Raw genomic sequence first — 19,295 nt, forward strand, 5'->3', positions numbered from 1 at the left:
AAAAGATTGTACCTCCCTACACATAGGCTACATAAAACTAATGTTTTTCTTTCCGTTTTTATTTTATTTTTTTAATGATTTTAAATCATTTTGAATTGATCTTGTTATGAAGAATATTCGTATTGCATAGTTGGATAGGAAGTAGGCTATGGAGTATAGTTGGCCTACATGTCGGGCTTTTGGGTGTAGTCAGTTTAATCTTTTTTTTTGTTGTTGTTTTTTACTTTTCCTAATAATACTTTGTTGTATCTCGGCTTTAATGAAACACCATGTTATTGCACGTTTCAGAGGCAAATGTATTAAATTAGGCCTACTGAAAACAAAAATAAAAAAAAGACTAAAATGCTGAGAACTTGAGTTAAATAAAGTATAATAAACTACTGCTTCTTATAGAGTAGAGGAAGGGCGTTGTAGTTTCACTGGCCGGAATAGGCGCACTGATGTTAACAGATGGCTGAAGGCTTCAAACGGATTGTCTCTTTGGAGAGCAAAGACAAAGACCTGCAGAGACCAGCCGTCTCCAACAACTGGATCAGTCCTAATTAGCAAAATCTGAGTTTTACACAAGTAGTGGACTGAAAGAGAGAACGGGGGCGGGCGGGCGGGCGGGGGGGGGGGGGGGGGGGGGGGGGGGCAGAGAGAGAGAGAGAGAGAGAGAGAGAGAGAGAGAGAGAGAGAAACCAAATGAAGCGCCTCATGTCTTTTATTCCTGAAGCTGAATCACAGCATTGTGGTGCTGCAGCACTTCTTTCTAACTTCGCCTACTGAGACACTTTACTTTTCAAGTCATGTGTTGTCGTCAATTTGAGTTTAGATTTATATCTTCTTGTGGTTGAGATGTCGCCAAATGGGATTATTTCGATTTCTATACTGGCTCTTCAGTTATGGCACTGTGCGGCTGATCTATGCAACTGGACCGGAAGGTGAGGAACGTCTTTTGAAACCAAATTGTAAATTAAATGCAACACCCATGATTATGAAATAGATTATGGTAGAACGATAAAATTAATTTAAAAAAAAAGGCTAATGTAGCCCATTTTAAAGGCATACAGACAGTTTCCTTTTCATTTACCTAGGCTACATCTTAGCCTATAATACAATAAAATTGTCTAATTGTCTATGCAATATTCTATAGTCTTTATTTGAATTTTGAATAAGGTGAAACCTCTTTGATATTGCTGACTTATTAATCAGTCGTCTTTCCCCGTTGGATGCAGCGGTTTTGGTGCGGATGGGGACTCCAGGACGGTGCTTCAGGTGCGGCTGCGCTGCACAGAGGGCTCAGTGCGGTGGGTTTACCCGGGCCAGGCCCTCAGGGTGGTGCTGGAGCCCAACCTGTCCTACGCCCAGCGCACCACCGTGTGCATCAAACCGTCCCGCACGTTCCGCGGAGCCAGTGTGTACATCGAACGCGCCGGAGAGCTCGAGCTGCTGATGACGGATGGCGGGCGGCCGGAGCAGGTGTTCTGTTTCCGGGCAGATGGGCCACAGAGGCCCGCTATCTACCTCCAGGCCAGCCCGCAGAGCGACGTGAGCCGACCCATGGTGGGCTTCAGATATGAGCTGCTGGGGAACAGGAGTGCTGCGCCCAACCTGGGACACAGTGGGCTGCAAAGTGAGTATGCCTAGTCTATTTTGGAGCACGAAGAACAATCTCAAATCAAGCCTTTTACATTTAAAAACACCTGAGGCTATATTTATAAATGCAAGTTTAATTAAAACCTATCCATTGGTGCATTTTGCCTATTCCCAGTCACATGATAAAATAGGTATTCATTGTAGGCTATTTATATTCATATTACTGATTAATAGAATGCGAGACTTTGCACCTGTAGTTTAATTGACCAATCCTGTGGTTAGGGGCCACTGCTAGTCTCAGAGTCGGTTATCTAATTAAAGGCAAACCCCAAGCATGCAGAGCGGAGTGGGCAGCTGCTGGCCAGCCGTGTGTTTTGTCTGTCTGTCTGTCTGTCTGGTGTCCGGCGGGGACAAAGCAGGGAGCAGAGAGCAGACCGCAGGGCGGCCGGGGGGCTCCGGCCCACAGGGGCTTCAATTGAGACGGCAAATATTTTGCAGATTCCGCAAATGCCTCGTCATTGTGCATGTGTGTTTGTTAGCATTTATGTAGGCTATGTGTGCGGGCCCGTCTCAATGAGGTGATGTCATTCTCTGTCCAGTGATAATAGCCAGCTGCGCTCTCTGTCTGTCTGGTTTATCGCGTCTCTGTATTGACAGACTGGCGGGGTTGTGGAGGAGAATGTGAGTGTTGACTTCTGCAGTCTTCGCACTGGCATGGGGCCTTTCAATTAGGCCGATACAATAGGAGTCAAACATGGGGGTCAAGACTAGTCAAGGTTTTTGATCTGGAGTTGGTATGGTGGGCAGAGCAATGAATGGAGCATGAACACATGAGCAGCATTCCTTCATCTGACCCTTGGTTTGATCTGAGGAGAGAGTTGAATGGAGCTGGTATGTGCGTCAGATTATAAGTAGGCTAAGTGAAGCGGTAGGGTGGAGAAGTGACACCCATCCATCAATCAGTCTGTCTCAGTCTACAGCTCTCAACATAATACTTTGGACTGTGTATGGTTTGATAGACTGGATACAGGTTTTAATCAACTACACTTTTACTCAGTTGGCTTTAATGACAAAGTATTTTCTCATTTTCTTTTCTAATTTTCTCTACCCACAGCTTCATGCCGGCCCTGCAATGACACAGAACTCCTCATGGCCATCTGCAACAGTGACTTTGGTGGGTATTCATAATGACAAACTATTATGTCCACATCTATTGCTATTTAAATCCACTTAAAGACCCATTTAATTCCCACAAAGACATATTGGAGCTTTAATGCCCATTACCTATCCTTAATGTCCTGGTTTGTTCATGACTGTTTGTTCACAAAGCAATGTAAAGTGAGCTGGAATGGTGAGATACTGAAGGAGAAACTTTGTGAAGCTGCTCAATGGCAAACAGTAGACGACTGTGGTTGTATGGGGTATAAATATATAAATGTTTCTGGGTATAAACGTTTCCAAATGTGTGAAGCAGGATGGTGCTGAAAAAGATCATACATGTACAGCAAATCTTCCCTGAGTAAATTTTTTAAAATGTATTGTCCGATCCATTCCCAGAAAGCAGCTCTGTTTGCTGGGCAGAGGGGGCCCAACAGATGTGGGGGGCTGAGGCTGCATAATGGGAGGGGCATGTGCTTTAGACGGCAACAGAGCAGAAGCAATGGGTCCATTGAGCCCAGCTCCATTTAGAGCTTGATTCCCGTGCCCTAATCTCACAAATCGCCAACTTCGATTTTTTGATGAGGGAAAGTAGCTGACCAGTGAAAGTGTAAATGGCCACAGAGGGACAATAAAAGGGACATGTGCAACTCTTTTTTGTCACGGAAGAAAAGGGAAAGTGGGGGATGTGGAAGAAACTTTTGGAGGGAACATTGACAGTTATGATCAACTATGCATCACAGAATTGTTCATTTTATTTCCTTGACAGTTTGAAATGTATAACTGGACTAATAGAGATTCTGCTGGTTGTTCCTTCCAGTGGTTCGTGGCTACATCAAGAATGTGTCCCATGACCCGGAGCGACAGTCCTCACTGGTGGAGGTGTCGGGCGGCAGGGTGTACTGGCAGCGTAGCGGGGTGTTCGAGCAAGAAGAGGGCACCGTGGGGGCATCCAGGTCCGTCTCCTCTTGGCATGGACACATCCATACACTCCTGCAGTGCCATGTGAAGCCTGGGGGCGGGGAGTTTCTTTTCACAGGGTCAGAACACTTCGGGGAAGCTTGGTTAGGGTGTGCCCCACGATACAAAGACTTCCTGTCTGTCTACCAGACGGCCCGGGCGGCACGTCGGAATTCCTGTGACTTCCCTTTGGACTGAGGAAGCGTCTTGTACTAGGCTACTTTTAGCATTACTGAGTTCTACATTCGGTTCGGGGCAGTCTTTACCCACAGGGACCCTCTGCCCTAAGTTTTTCTGTCGCTGGCACTGTGGGGGCCCTGTTGAGTTGTCATGGCAATGGGACTGTGCCATCAAGGTGGCACCCAACATCAGGGACCAGCTGGGACAAAGCTGTTGAAGCGCTGGTGAAAAACACATTATAAGGACCAGAACAGGGGCCCAGCTGAGCGAGCAGGGCCTCCTGCACCGGTGCCTCCCCAGTGGGAAGAGGCTTAGAGAGGGCCGGCCTTTGTTTGTCCCGTCACTGCCCACGGTCCTGGGAGACTGAAAAGGGGTTGGGTTGCTGCTCTCTCTTTGTGCTCCTCCCCACACCAACCGCTGTTCACTTTGCTGGCTCTGTGTGACAATTGCCCTCTGAACTGTGGCGGGAGGGAATCAAGTGGCTAGATTTAAGCTGCCAATTCGTAATCGTGGAGAAGTTTTGACTCAATTTGTCCCAGTGAACAGGCCTGTAGGCTACATATTTGATTGTATTGAAGTTATTTTTATTGTGAGTCATTTCTGTTTGGTTTTGTATCACTTAGGTCCACTACAGGGTATGAACAATGCTAAAGTTTGAACGCATCTCTGCTTTGTCTATTTATATATACAGTAGACTATGCAAAGACCTTTGAATTAATGTTTTTTGTGTATCCAAATAAGGATTATCATTTGTCATTGTTGGCTATAAAATGTCTATAAGACAAAATATCTTATTTGATGTACTGAAGAACCCATTGTAATAGTGCTAACATTTTTTGGCATTTATTCAAAGGATGTTTTGTTAAGTAGTTCTTCTTGTAAAAAATAGACATTTGATAGTGAAACTGAGTAAAATCTTGGTTTTGTTGTTTTTCAAAATTGTTTTTTCTCTACACTGTTTCATCAATTCAGTTTTTATCAATTTATAGAACCAAACATTTTATTGGAAGTGTTTATTTAATTGCAATTCAACAACCCCATCATACTTTATCTGGGGATTATAAGAAATGTTAGAGCCAAGAGACAGATGACCCTAATTGTTGGTGAAAGCAGTGGCAGGGGACTTGTTGGGCGTTGCTCCACCCCCCTCCCCTCCTCTCCCCTTCTGGATGAGGCTTGTCCTCTCTGTTGCATTGTGGCGAGCTAAGAGACACAGCCAGAGTCTGCTGGGATAGTGAATAAAGGAGCTTATTTTTCCTTGCCATATGATAAATTAGAAAGATCTCAGGTCTCTGTCTCTTTTATCAGCCAGATTTGATATATTAACCTTATTTTCTCAAGATTGCTAGAATAGGGAACAATCCTAATTCAAGAATCCAACATTTCCCCAATTTGATTTACCGGATTATCTTAGTCGTAATAGCCTCCTATCTTACTCACATGCTGTTTTTATACAGAAGATGCATAGTTGATATGTGGACATATGTGGCATATAACATGAAGACCAGCTACATTTGGAAGTTATTGTTGTCAGGCACAAATGTATGATTCAGAACAAGGCTATTTCAGCAACACATTAAATATAAAAATAACATTTTGATAATTGATAGTTTTTTATTTTAACATGAAATCTAGCCAGTTAATCTAGCTGTGAGTGATGAAGTGTTTAGAACTGAATTGAGCTCATGAACAGTGGATCAACATCTGAATTTCATGAAGCCCTCCAATTCACAAGCATCTGAATGCACTGGCCCTGAATGGCCCTGTGCTCCTTTTGATGCATGGTATGGTAGAGGCTTAAACAGAATTTACACCCCCATCCCCATCATATCCTGCATAATCTCTGGTTTATGAGGAGAATGGGATTTAGAGCCAAGTGTCCTACAAGCTTACTTTGGCCTTTTTCCTTCTGCATCCCATCTTTTCCTTCTAATCAGCGTCTTATGATAATAGGATAGCCCTACCATAAAATGATATACAAATGCGCCTTAGATGGCCAAAGCAATGAGCAGGCTGAATCAGACTTTTCTTTTGAGTTGTGTGGCCCCTGCATCACAGCCCAAGAAGATGAATGGACAGATGTGAGGCCCCAAAGCCTGGGGTTCCTCCCTGCGCCCCTCCCAGAAGAGGGGAACAATTAATTGACTTTTAAAGCAACTTCTTTCTTAGCCTATTCCACACTTCTCCTTGGCTGAGCAGGACTCACAAATTGGTGTGTTGAACTTTTTATTAGGACTAAATAGCTGCCAATGAAAGTGTAAATGACTGTGTGGTGAATGGGGCCCTCACAATGGCCCCGCAGTGACAAGGCTTCTGGCAGACATAATGACCATTGTCACGGCTGCTGTCATCTAGAGACGTCAGGGCCAATGAATCCAGAGAGCCAGAGGAGGGGAAACCCAACCTTTCACCCCATCCACCTTCTCTCTCCTCATATATTTCTGCTTCTTTAATCTGGCTTCTAAATTCATTTCTTTTCAGAGGTTTAGACAAGATGCCAGTCTTGCCTTCCTCCAGCATTCTATCTTCCCATCATCTCTGATATTTCTAATTTTTCATATCACTCTCTCATCTATCCTCTTTTCTTGCATGTCTCCTGGTCCAGTCTCAGCTAAAATTTGGTCTCAGACAAGCAACATATCAATTTAAGCTGTCCTCAGCAACCAACAACATACTTTTGGGCTTTTTCAGCAAAAATGTAGATACTAGACAAATGACACTTTTGGCACAGATATTCTTAGATGAATGATTTTCAAAGAATCACTGGTAATATGTAATCATGAGGTAATTACCATTTTCCGTATGTACCTTGTGCTGCAAATATCTGTATATCTGAGTTAAAGGTATCGCAAAAAGGTTCTCTTTTTGGAAGAACATGTACATAAAAAATTGCCCAAAAATCAATCAAGTCTTTCAGAATCTATTTTTTTTATTTTGTCCTGCAAAAGCCCAGTTTGAAGCCACATCTCCTCCCTTAGTATTGTCCTGGGGGGCCACCATGTCAAATTTCCAAGCAATATATAGCCTCTCTGCAGGCTTTTCAAACCACACAATTCTCATCTCTGGGAATTCCAGCAGGCTCTCATGGGGAACGAGCCCAGGAGGGCTCGGCCCGGAGCGTTTGGACGGTGCAGCGGCAGGAGTCCACCCAGACTGGGGGGTAATTGGTTTATCCCACCGCCTGGCCTGCTTTCCCATGTGGGCCACTGCTGCGGGGAGGCCCAGGGGTACAATATGGAAACAGCATGAAGCCCTCCAGTGCTGCATAGGCATTCACTGCTTCTGCTATAGAGACCAGGGGTAGGGTACCAGGACCACAAAGCCCAAGCAGAGATGCCTCTTGGCTTTGAAAAGGTTGCCATTTGGTCTGCTGTTATTAGTGGTCAGAAAATGTGGTTGAAAATCTGTAGTAGTAATTGAGTTTTGGATAATGTGATTTTGTTGTTTTTATGTTCTTGTCGATTCAGAGGGTAATGAGTCTGAGAGTTGGTCCAAAGTTTTATAAATAATTGCCATCACACTTGATGCACCTGGTTGAAATTCAGTTTGTTATTATGTGCTTTTGGCCTTGCAACAAAACAGGCTCATGCATGAGGATGACACAGCTAGAATTTACTTCTGTTAACTAGGCATGGAAAATATATATTATCACACAGTATATAGCAGCTCTGAAGCAATGTGCATCATAGAAATGGAAAATGTATCATGATGTAAGTTACAATCATTTACTTATATGTGCAGCTGCAACTTAATTCACAAATCAGTATCACTCTCTCATGCCAAAGTACAAAGACTGTCTTCCATTGCTATTTAATTTTTCATTTTAAGGGAGAGGCAAGTAAACTTTACTCAGTTAATCATCATCTGCAGCTTTGTTGAATTTTAACTTCAAACTGTAAGCTGAGCATAATATTACATCCCTGCTGGTAACCAATTCTGTACAAGGCTTAAAGCACTGTTTTTTTTCTAACATCACCACTTTGACCACCACAAGTCAAGTGACACACTTCATGGGCAAAGCATAAAAAGTAAGATGAATCAAGACTTCACTTTTTATTGTGTAAAAAAACGTACTTTATTATATAGCACAAAGAGTGTACGGACATACAAACATCTCAGTGGAACAGAAGAGGGGGTTATATTTTGAGTGGAGATGATACAGCCGTCTCATGATTCATCTCACTCAAATCCATGTACAATGGCCTCATTTCAGGATGAGTCGAGTGCTCCTGTCTCCAAGGAGGAGTCTGGAAAACAGGAAAATTATTTCATAGGTTTAATTTGTTCAAACAGTCAGTTATACATGTGTCCATGATATCCATACAATATACTATCAAAGCAGGATCATCTAAAGTTTCCGTTTAGGTTGTGCTGCACCTACCGAACCAGTGCAGCAGCTATTAGCCCTCCTGCAATGGGTCCTACCCAGTAGACCCAGTGGTAGGTCCAATAGTTGCTCACTAGTGCTGGGCCAAAGGCTCTGGCTGGGTTCAGACAGGTACCAGACACATCCCCACTGAGAAAAGACAAAGATACTTTAGATTAACTTCAGTGAGAAATTCAGTTTACACCAGATGAGTTACAGTACACATAATTATGTGAGCAGGAATCTTCAAACAAGGCCGTTTAACTGTAATTACTATTGTGATGAGAATCTCTTATTGTACATTTCTATCCTATCTTCATGCCTGCAATCCATATGTGAGATATAGATAGATGCAAATGAGATTTGAGATCCTGAAATCTTATCTCTTGGATAAAGCCAGGAAGATTATCTAAACCATTAGAAAAAAGTGACACCTACTCTTAAATTCCAAAATGGATATATAGTTTTGGAAATTAACTCCTCATCTCCAGATCCACCATTCTTCTTCTCACTAATTCTTCAGTGACTCACCCAGCCAGGACGTTGATGATGACGGTGCAGCCCACCATGAATGGCACCAAGGGGCTCCTGCTCTTGGGGTTGACGGCCCCCAGCAGCACCACCATGGTGACCAGGCAGGTCATGGCGATCTCTCCGAACAGAGCGCCCCCTAGCTGACTATCAGACTGCAGCAGATCAAATGCAGCTCCCTGGGCCTTGGCATAGTTCTCTCTGGAGGTCATTGCCTGTATGCATTGATCAACAATGATTCAGTTGTGAAAAAGTTATTTATATGTCACTCTAAGATAGTATTAACCCCTTGTACTCTGATTTTTCCCATGAATTTCCCCTTAAGTAGCTTCAAAGATACTTGTAGATTTTTTTCCTTAATCTACAACACCTGCACGTTCTAACACTTCACTGAAGCTATATCACGCTTAAAAGTAAAACATTCAAACATAAGATGACATTTTTTATGGCTGCACATTACATCAAATGGAAAAAATCTAGATCTCTTGTGCATTATTTTATACACATTTCCATATAATTCAGCATGACATATTTGCTATCTGTGGAACCCCTTGGATCGTGACTAGAATTTAAAATAAAGTTTTGTGTGTTTGAATACAGCTTGGCTGTGCAACACGTGTTTAATAATGATGGAAATTGGCACACAAATATGACCACTGCCGTAGTTGGTTGATAAAGAATGCGATAGATGAGACAATGGAATACTCTCTCTTTCTCTCTCTCTCTCCACATTTTAGATTGATAAACCAATTCACTTTTGCCATAGCAGCTCCAATCACTCCTCCAACCAATTGGCACGCAAGGTATGGGGCCACCATATTCATCTCCATACCCCCACACAGGTAGATGGCCAGGGTGAACGGGGGGTTGAAATGGGAGCCACTGGGGAGAGAGAAGACATGTACAAAAGTTCAGTTCCTCGGGTTACATTTAAAGTGCTGTTTGAGTTTTTGTCCTCATACGTTCACCTTTGTATCAGTCATGAGCTTCACTTTAAAGGGCACCATCTATATAGGATTAGATAGTCTTAATGTTAGTAGATTGGCCTAATAACAGGGTAATATCTATTAATTTGAGGGCTGTTTTATAAATGCTATATCCCTCAAAACGTCAAATGTGGTGTTATGTGATGTGTTATACAGTAGCGTGTGGAAGATTAATGAATTCACAACTACTGAATGAGTAATTTTGCCTGGAGAATTTTGCAACCTCTTGTCTTATTACCTTATCTAAACAAGGAACACTTTAACTCAACATGCACCTCAAATACACAATAAGAGAGAAAAGTATTTAGAAATAGTGCTTCTGAAAAATATAAGATGTGTGCATATTTCTCTACCATCTAACACACAGAAGAGAATCCTCTGACCACTGAGAAAAGCACATAATTCATGGCAAACCTCAGCATGCATGGCAGGGAAAAACAGATAAGCAAAACATGCAGACTATTCAAATATTTGAAGGAATGCCGAAGATGATGCTCACCTGATCTCAGCCATGCAAGCCACCATGATGGCCACAGCCAGACCATGCACCAGAGCGGGCTGTAGCCTCCCTGCAGCCTCCACATTCTCTATGACTGAGACACACCCGATGAACACAAAGAAAGTAGTCCCCACCAGCTCGGCCAGGCACGGCTGGATCAAACGCTCAAATTTGTTGGGAGGTCTGACTGGAGGCTTCTTAGGTTCTGCAGACATAAGAGACGCCCCAACTTCACCCATCTCCAGCTTCTCATCGGCCATGACGGAGAGTCTTCAGAGAGGTCTGGTTGTAAGAGCTGAAGATGCAACACTGACGATGCTGTCCCGTAGCGTGCATCCAAATATCTCCATACCTGTGTCAGCTAATCACTTGAACTTTGGTAGGTTCATGAGGACAGACCCTGGAGGCAGGGCATCAGGTAGGATTGCTCCACTGACCTGCTGTGGACTCGCTGACTCTCTTTCTTATTAATCTAAGTTTGATCATCACATGCTCTCTCATCACATGTCCTCACTGGCTCAGGTGAATATCTTGTGCATTTGCTGACAAGATTATGAACTATGCCATGAACAGTTTAAAAATCTTCCAGTTTGTTGTCAATGATTGAAACTTTGAAGTTAAATAACCCTGTTTTCAAAAGCCACTTTTCCATAGCAGGGGGAAAGCAGGACAAACCAGGACAAGGGCCACATAATGTCTAGGGCTGGAAAACTCCTTCTTGGACTGGAACCCAGACAATGAATAATAAAGGTCAGCTAAGATTCTGCTTGGCAGGTTTCACAAACAATTCCCATGTATTTTGAGGTAGATAGTACTTCAATACTGTCATGATGATAAAATTGTGAAATGAACAACAGCCGAAACAATAATGCAAGCCAGAATGCATTAGATAAGCTAGGGAACACCTCCTAAGTATTTAACCCTGTGCAAAGTCTGTTTTCTGTTTTAAATTGGGGAAAAGATTACTTCACCATTGTCCATGTACTTAATTTCATGCTACAGCAGCCACATATTCACTAGATTCATTAATCAATACCCTATTGTAGTCATGAACGTGAGGACTAGAGAGTTTGTACCTTTGCTCCAGGTTGGTACTACAGTAAACAAGTCGACTCAGACTTTCCCCTGAAGCCCTGTCACAAACAACACAGCTGAAACTTGCTACTGATCATGTCAGAATAGTTTTGAGGTGCAAATCATATTGAGTGACAGCAGAAGCTGCAAAACAGAGTTCAGGTTGCTTTTACCCTCCACCAGTGGGTGGAGATATGGAGCAGAAAATCCTCAGGATCTCCATTTGTTGGAGATAATACTGTTGTTTTTTTACCTTCCTCGATCAGTGAGCAGTGGTCTGACATTCTCCAGTTTGTGGTGAGGGAGTTTTGGTATAAGGACTTGATACCAGGACTCAGGACAGCATTTAAAGGTAACAGGAACATGGTTAGGGAGACAAGCAGCAAATCAAATAACCAAGTTTAATTAGAATAACTTTTAACTATTAACTATTAACTAACTTTATTTAACTATTAGAGCTCTGGATGCACCAGATGCACACCAGGCTCCCCCAACTGATTTGCAAAGCACTAGTTTATATACCTAATATACCTACTGGTGCGGCTGTGACAGACAGTTACTTGTGTGTATGTTTTGTGTGTGTGTGTCAGCACACACACAAAACATACAAGGTACAAATAATCTAGGCTACTATAAGAGTAGAGACAAGTGCTGGCTAAAATGCAGAGTAAATTCTAGACTAAAAAATATTAAAGGTGAATAGAACTTGCAGATGATATGACAATAGACATAAACATAGAGAAATACATAATTAAGATTTGACCCATATTGACAATAAACTGATTTCTGACTCTTCAAAATTGTGGAATGTGATTTCTTTATTTTTCAAGTGCAACCCATATTAAAGCAAAAATGTTTACCTGAATGCTAAATTTCATTTTATTTAAAATATCAGCCCAATCTAAGTGGAAATGCAATTTGCTCTTAATATTAACACTATAGGAACATGAAAAGAAATTTTTAAACATTACAGAAATCATGCCCAATAGTACAAAATGCAAATTATGCATAAATAAATACTTTCATTAACATATGTAAGAATAGAAATGTACGATATTCAATAGTGAGCACAGCAATGAACATAAGTTGAACTTTGTGTCATCTGAATAGAACACGGATATTCCTGTCACCCATCAGAAGCCTGGAAATGGATAAATGAAAATAACATGTCATTAGAAGACAGACAGAAAGAAATGTGTAAAAGACATTTTTGGGGAGGGAGCTCCCGCATGGAAAAATTATGGCCTTTCTCAGAAGGGGCCTATTTTGTTCCTCATATGAAATCGGACATATATGTTTATAGACAGACTCAAATATTGTAGCAAGGCATCGTAAAGATAAAAAGGCGTCAAAAGCGAGGTTAACGAGCCAACTACAATAGGGGGCACTTGATTAGTACGTTCCCATCATGTTTCCAGACACTCAGGTTAATGTTTGTGAGGATGGATCCTTATTGGGTGTCCTCTTTACTGTCCATATCCATAAATCTTATCACCTATGCACAGTAATATGGTGAAATCTATGCTAATTTTCAGCCAGATATGGAAAGATAAGGCAAGTATTCAGACCAAGACAGCCGTCTAATGTCAGAATATTTAAATTTAAAAGGAGATGAAGATGAATTGTTGATGAATTGACCGTTTTCAATCATCATCAGCCTAATTTCCACCCAGAGGTGTTGACTTGGTGAATAGGACAGTGTTCTGTACCGTATAATGCTCCCAGTGAGCATGGCTCCTGACATGGGACCAACCCAGTAGATCCAGTGGTAGCTCCAGTGGTTCGCCATCACAGCGGGGCCGAATGCCCGAGCAGGGTTCATACATGCCCCAGATACCGCTCCCCTATACAGGATATATCACACAAGACAGATGAGAGTGTTATGACAAATCTGTTATTTGACAACCTTTCATTAAGGCAACACAGTTTCTCTCACTTTGGCTGTTCTAATGCCTTTTTTTTAGATTAATATTTCTTGGGATATTTTCTAACGGCATCTTAACCATCCCTCACTAGTGTTCCGTATGGCTACAATGTCAGTCTCTTTTCTATAGGCCGCTATTATGTGTGTATCACTAGAATGGATGCTCACCCAACCAGGATGTCAGCAGTCACGGTGAGCCCAATGCAGAGAGGTGCAAGCAGGCTGGAAGTGCGTTTGTTTACTGCTCCCATACACACCACCATGGTGAGGAACAGGGTCATTGCCATCTCTGCCACAGTGGCTGGGCCAATCTGGGCATCCCCCTTCACTGTGGTAAAAGCTGCCCCTGTGGAGTTAGCATAGTTCCACTCTGGAGTGATTACCTGGAGGAAAAGGGAAAAAACAAAGAAGGTTTAACAAACCTGGATGGTTAGAATGATGTAGACACCATGTCATTCCTTGCTGATGTAGCTTGATCATGACCATGCCTTTACTTTTTAATGACATGAAAAGGAAGGGCAATGACATATTTGGGCTTAACACAACAAAAGTAAATGGCAGGCCTATTCATTCAACACTTCCTAATATATTGCAGGACTGACTATTACCTGAATACAATCATGATAATTGCATACTTGTAATGAAAAGTTATCAACTACTCCGCTAAAGCTCAGTTCAACAGTCACATGGTAATAAGTTAACAATGAATGTGTGAATGCTTCTCAACCTGCTACTCTGCATCATGGGGATATCTATATCTATATCTATAGATATGTGTATCAGCCAGCAGATTGTGGTGAAAGTTATAGCACTAGAAGTGAGTATGCAAGTTCACTGAGGAAACATTTAAAGTGTGAAAAACTATGTATTTATCTCAGCAGTTCACTTCTATCTGGCTTTACGGCTGTGAGTTTTACTATGCAAGAATAATCCACCTTGGCCAGGCCCGCTCCCATCATCCCGCCACAGAGCTGAGCCAGTATGTAGGGGACCAGCTGAAAGACGTTCAGACCCCCAATCAGGAACACAGACACAGAAACAGCAGGGTTGAAGTGACCCCCACTACAAGGAAAGAGAAAATAGTTTGCAAAATTATGAAAATTAATGACATATTTTGATTTCACATGAACAGCTCCAAAGCTACTGCTTCTTGATGCATTTACATTTTGTGAGATCACAGTACTGTAATAACAGTTTTGCAGCATTAGGAATGTTATAAAGTGCATAAAAAACACATTAGGGTTGTTTTTTAAAGTGAGAACTAGCTTTAACTAATGCTTGATGAGTAATTAATAATAAAATGATTAATTACTGTTACAGGTTCAATATCAGCAACCTCTCTCTCTGCCTCTTTCCCAGTTCCCATACCTGATCTCTCCAAGTACGGCAATCACAATGCCAAGTGCCAAGCCATGCGCCAGCGCAGGCTGCAGCCTCCCGGTGCCCTCTGTGTTCTCTATGACAGACAGGCACCCCACCAAAATGAACAGAGCTGAACCCAGCAGCTCCGCCAGACACGGCTGGACATGTCGCTCAAACCCATCTCTCCACTTGCTGTTGACGGCTTTGTCGGTCTCCCCTTTCTCTGCCAGGCTCACACTGAGGTCGGCAGTGGACATGTTGCACAGCTCCGTCTTCAGCTCAGATCCTAGATCTAGAAAGCTGTTTGAGAGCTGAAAAGAGGGTGAAGGTTGTGAATGCTCTGATGCTGTGTGTGAATGGTGATAAGGAGCTGGATAGGGGAGGAAGAGACGAGAGATAGGAAGGAGATGGAGGAGGGGGAGGAGGAGGAGGAAGGGGTAGGACTGGGAGAGTCCTTTATTTCTCATCAAAAGTGGGGCAATACAGAAGAACCATATAGTCCATACAGTTTATATGTTTCAAGTATTTTTCAGTTTTTCTGGTCAGTGATGGTTCAAATCTCATCTTAAAATGTTGGAGTGTTGTGCACATTCATATTTAAAAACAGTAAAGGTTGTGTGGTTTCAGTGGATATACAATATTCATACTCCAATAGACTGACTATACAGCTGCATGAACATTGGTTGCTCAAATAACAATCCCCTGAAAGCTTATCATTCTCCCAGAGGTTGCGAAAGAGTTAAGAATGTTCCCTTTTTTATCTGTTTATAATCACTATTTTATGAACCTGGATCTTTATATTTGTGTAAAACAAATCATTGATGAAAATACACAGAGTGCGGCATGATGGTGATCTGAAAATAGACAGAAACACACACCACACACCACACACTTTGACTGTAGATGACATTTACCTGGTAGGCCATTTACCTGGTAGGCCATCTTTAGTGACAGCTGTGTTGAGTAGAGCTTGTTTGCTCCAGGTGAATGTGATATCAGAGTGAGGAAGGTTGTTGTCACAGTTTTAGGGTCTTGGGGACTTTGATGCGTAGACCATAAAGATAAAGGTGACTGATGTAAGACAAGGACAGGAGCCAAGGAGTTATGAACTTTTAAATTCTCTCTTTACATAACTATTTTTTTATATTGTCTTTTGCTGTGAAGTACCTTTGAGTGTCTTGAAAAGTGCTATACAAATAAAATGTATTATTGGTATTATTAGTATTGGTATCCTTTATGTGATTGGTAGACTTTACATGAAGTCTTCAATACAAATTATCATACTAAAATTAATCTTTATTAAATCTAAGTCTGAAGAAAATTTTGTCTACTGGTAGAAGATGACCTCTAATGGAATAAGAATAAGTTTCTATACCATTCATTTGCTACAGTATCATGATTTATGATTATGATAACCTGGTAGCTAATATTACTTAATATTGAAACCATAATGATTTAAGCAATAAATCCGGTGTAATTTGCATTGATAGTTTGGCATTGATTTGTTATGCACTTGTTTTTCATTTCAGCACATTGCTATTGAAGGGGAATGTGATATCAATATAATACCACACCAATTCAAGATTCAAATATTTTCTCAAGCAGAAGGCAACATTAAGAGTTATTCAAGAGTAAGTGCAAGCAGGAGGACTAACTAATAGAGATCTTAATCTGGAAAACAAAAAGTGAATGATGATTGCTAATAATAAACATCATTTCATAAGATATTTCATAACACTTTTTTATTTTTAATTATCTAGCTAACTTGCTAATCCTGCTGTGTGAAATCCCCCCTGATCAGTAAGAGCTGTGGATTCTGCTGTTGTACAGTAACAGGAGGACAGGGTTTTGATGACAGTCCTGTCAAGACACGGCTGCCTGATAGCTTAAGATAAATGGAGGCCAATGTTATTAGGCTACTATAGAGGAAAATGGACATTCCCAAAAAGCAGCTTTTTGAGCCTCTGTGCTCTTCACTTACCCTTACCTCACTTGACCCTTAGGCTGCTCACACATATGCCACTAGTTGTCCTTTAACATCAACAAACCAGGGTTAAAGTGAATGTTTAAGTCCCTCTCTACACACCTCCCTTCATTTGAGACAAGCGTCACATGATGGTGCGATTACAGTCACTGCCTCTTCAGACCTGTGGCAAACAGCCACCACACTGACCTAAACCCATGACAAACATGGTTCCTAAGTCCTTCAAACAAACATGAAAGGCATTGCTGCACAGATAGATTACTGGCTACCCGTGGCCTGCCTTAGCAATGTAGACCTATGCATAATCAACCCTCATAATATAGATAAGATAGAGGTGAGGACATGTGCCTCTCCAATAAACCAGGCCTGTCTGAAACAGCATGTTGGGTCAGTTGCAGCCACACTGAGTGTCATGAACTCTGACAAGGTCCGCAGAGGAAAATCACGATTACAAAAGCATCTAAGGGCAAAGGGAGACAAGGCAAGAACCCAAGCAGTTCGCAGAAAGCAACTTAAAACACAATAAAAACTAATGTTGAGAAACCCAAAGCAGCACGGGCATAAGCTGGACGGACACATAGCCTGCAAGGCCTTAGAGACCCAAACAGCAACACGGACATCACTAAAAGCAATTAAAACGTGAATAAAAAAGTACATGCTACCGATAAGTGAAGCAGCCTACGTCAAGTGAAATTTAAATTGGTAACGCTTCTTGTAGAACAGACAATCATAACGTGACAAAGTAATTGCTGATGGCCAATGCTCCCGCAGAGCCAGAAGCCAAAGAGAAAGTACCGACTCCTAGCATCACAGAATATAGCCTATTCCCTACAGCCTGAGCTTTGCCTGCTAGAGTCAAAGTTTTCTCTGGGAAGCGGTATGGCTCAACGCCGCCCACCCCAGCACCTTCTGTCCAGGACTTACCTCCTCACTCAGAGATCCATCACTGCCCTCGCATGCTTCCATCACACCAACATTTTATAGCTCCACAAAGTCGATGCCCCATTCACTGTCTATTGTCTTCTCTGTGGGAGCGCCCCTGATTTTTACATCTGATTGATATCACAAATGAAAGCTGTTTTATCTCTGATGTCTAGCTTTGGGAGACAGGGTGGTGCATGTTCAGACTGAGCTGTCCTGGGGCCCAGGAGTAACTTGGCACCTTAAAAAGCTTGTTATAAAATGTAATCTCCAAGACTAAACAGATTGATGCCCGGCGCTTTAGACAGGAGATGAGACCTGTTTTAAAAAGAAATGTTTCATGCCTTCAGCCACTACCTTAAATGTTAGGCTACACATAAAGGTTCAATAATCTTTTTGTGATTTACACGGGGCCAACTCAAAGAATTCTGTTATCACGTAACTTCTCATTTACTGTGGGCTGTTTTGTGATGTTTGTGTTGCCTCTTGATTCCTCTGTTGTATACCTAGAAGTTAAATTAGAAACACTTACTTTAAATTTACTGTGTAAAAGTGTTCTTGCACTGGCCTCTTTATATTTTGTCTGGAGCCAAATGTATATCCTACTCAAAAAGGTTTGCTCAAACTTTGGATTATAATCATTTTAAGTATGCATGCAATGTCACAAGCTGTGCGCAGTCAGCCTAAAGTGTGGAAAAGGGTAATAATTATTTTAAATAAATAAATAATAGGCCTATGTGGAGGATAAATAATGATTTTCATTTTCATGCCTTGATTAATTTATTAGTTATATTCTAGACATGATAAATATCTGATATGCGTAACAGCGGGGCGATTGTATTTAAATCAGTTTTGCAATCTGTTCATCTTTTATGAAAACATTTAAATCCAATGTTTAAGTAGCAGATACGGCACAACAATGGGCTCCAAGGCGTTGGCATGCAGGTATGAATGTCTCTCCCTCTCCTCCTCCACTGCCATTCAACACTTGAATGGAAGGCGCATTTTTCCCATTGATCAAAGGAGCGCAATCAAAACTCCATGGAAACTAATTTCATGATTAGACCTACTCGCATACCTTCAGAACAATAGTGTGATGAGGCGCGCAGACATGAAACGTGGGATCTGCCGCCTGTGGCTGAACTGAAAGCATTAATTGTGTTTCTGTATTTCCGTGGAATAAAACATGAATATAGACAGCTACTTTTTTACAGTCTTTTTTTTCCCCAAACCGTGCCAAGTAACCGCTTGTTGCCGTGTTGACTGCGTGTGGGAGAGGAGAACCGCATTTCAAGAAGGATTAAATAGACTGAGCTCATTATATACTATATGTATACATATTTGACATTTAGGAAATCTTATCCATACTGGTTATTTCCTATTATTTTATAGGCTACTACATAATACTGCAATGCGTAATGGAGTGAGATTAGCGCGTGCGTAAAAGCATTCCAAGAATTGTATGCAGTAGTATTTGTTGCTGTTTATCATTTGAACTACTTAGTTCGTTTTTGTTTTGTTTACTCAAGCGCTTTCGGTGATGTGCCTGTAATGTAATCAAGCAATTATATTTTAGATATAATACACAGACTGATTTGGTTGTGTTGTTTTTATTTCAAAGATGAAGTTTTGCAGTATAGCCTTTTATTTCCTTGGTACAGGTTATTCGATTGCTGTAAATGCAGACATCAGCTGCAACGCTGTGCGGTCTGCTGGCTTCTTAACTAACTTGTGGTCGGTCAGAGCATCATCACATAGCTATGAGTGATGGA

General features: G+C 41.7%; 3 protein-coding genes across 3 annotated transcripts; 1 reads left to right on the forward strand and 2 right to left on the reverse strand.

Moving 5' to 3' along the window:
• The first annotated feature begins 730 nt into the window (after positions 1–730).
• LOC139652665 (meteorin-like protein) lies at positions 731–4,633 on the forward strand. The gene is made up of 4 exons (XM_071529820.1): positions 731–923; positions 1,218–1,615; positions 2,693–2,752; positions 3,557–4,633. The coding sequence occupies exons 1-4, from the start codon at positions 838–840 to the stop codon at positions 3,892–3,894; spliced, it is 882 nt and encodes a 293-aa protein (XP_071385921.1). The 5' UTR covers positions 731–837; the 3' UTR covers positions 3,895–4,633.
• Positions 4,634–7,994: 3,361 nt separating this feature from the next.
• aqp8b (aquaporin 8b) lies at positions 7,995–10,521 on the reverse strand. Its single transcript, XM_071529821.1, has 5 exons — positions 10,259–10,521; positions 9,529–9,655; positions 8,774–8,988; positions 8,258–8,392; positions 7,995–8,123 (listed from the first exon to the last, which is right to left on the reverse strand). Exons 1-5 carry the CDS (start codon positions 10,516–10,518, stop codon positions 8,081–8,083), a joined length of 780 nt encoding a protein of 259 aa, XP_071385922.1. The 5' UTR covers positions 10,519–10,521; the 3' UTR covers positions 7,995–8,080.
• Positions 10,522–12,430: 1,909 nt separating this feature from the next.
• LOC139652678 (aquaporin-8-like) lies at positions 12,431–15,560 on the reverse strand. The gene is made up of 6 exons (XM_071529836.1): positions 15,533–15,560; positions 14,625–14,910; positions 14,192–14,318; positions 13,425–13,639; positions 13,042–13,176; positions 12,431–12,473 (listed from the first exon to the last, which is right to left on the reverse strand). The coding sequence occupies exons 1-6, from the start codon at positions 15,558–15,560 to the stop codon at positions 12,431–12,433; spliced, it is 834 nt and encodes a 277-aa protein (XP_071385937.1).
• Between the last annotated feature and the right edge of the window lie 3,735 nt (positions 15,561–19,295).

The sequence above is a fragment of the Centroberyx affinis genome, unplaced genomic scaffold (assembly GCF_046629955.1).
Source record: "Centroberyx affinis isolate AG114_WGS23_722 - 3 ecotype Tasmania unplaced genomic scaffold, CSIRO-AGI_Caff_v1 ptg001842l_1, whole genome shotgun sequence".
In the NCBI taxonomy this organism is placed as follows: Eukaryota; Metazoa; Chordata; class Actinopteri; order Beryciformes; family Berycidae; genus Centroberyx; species Centroberyx affinis.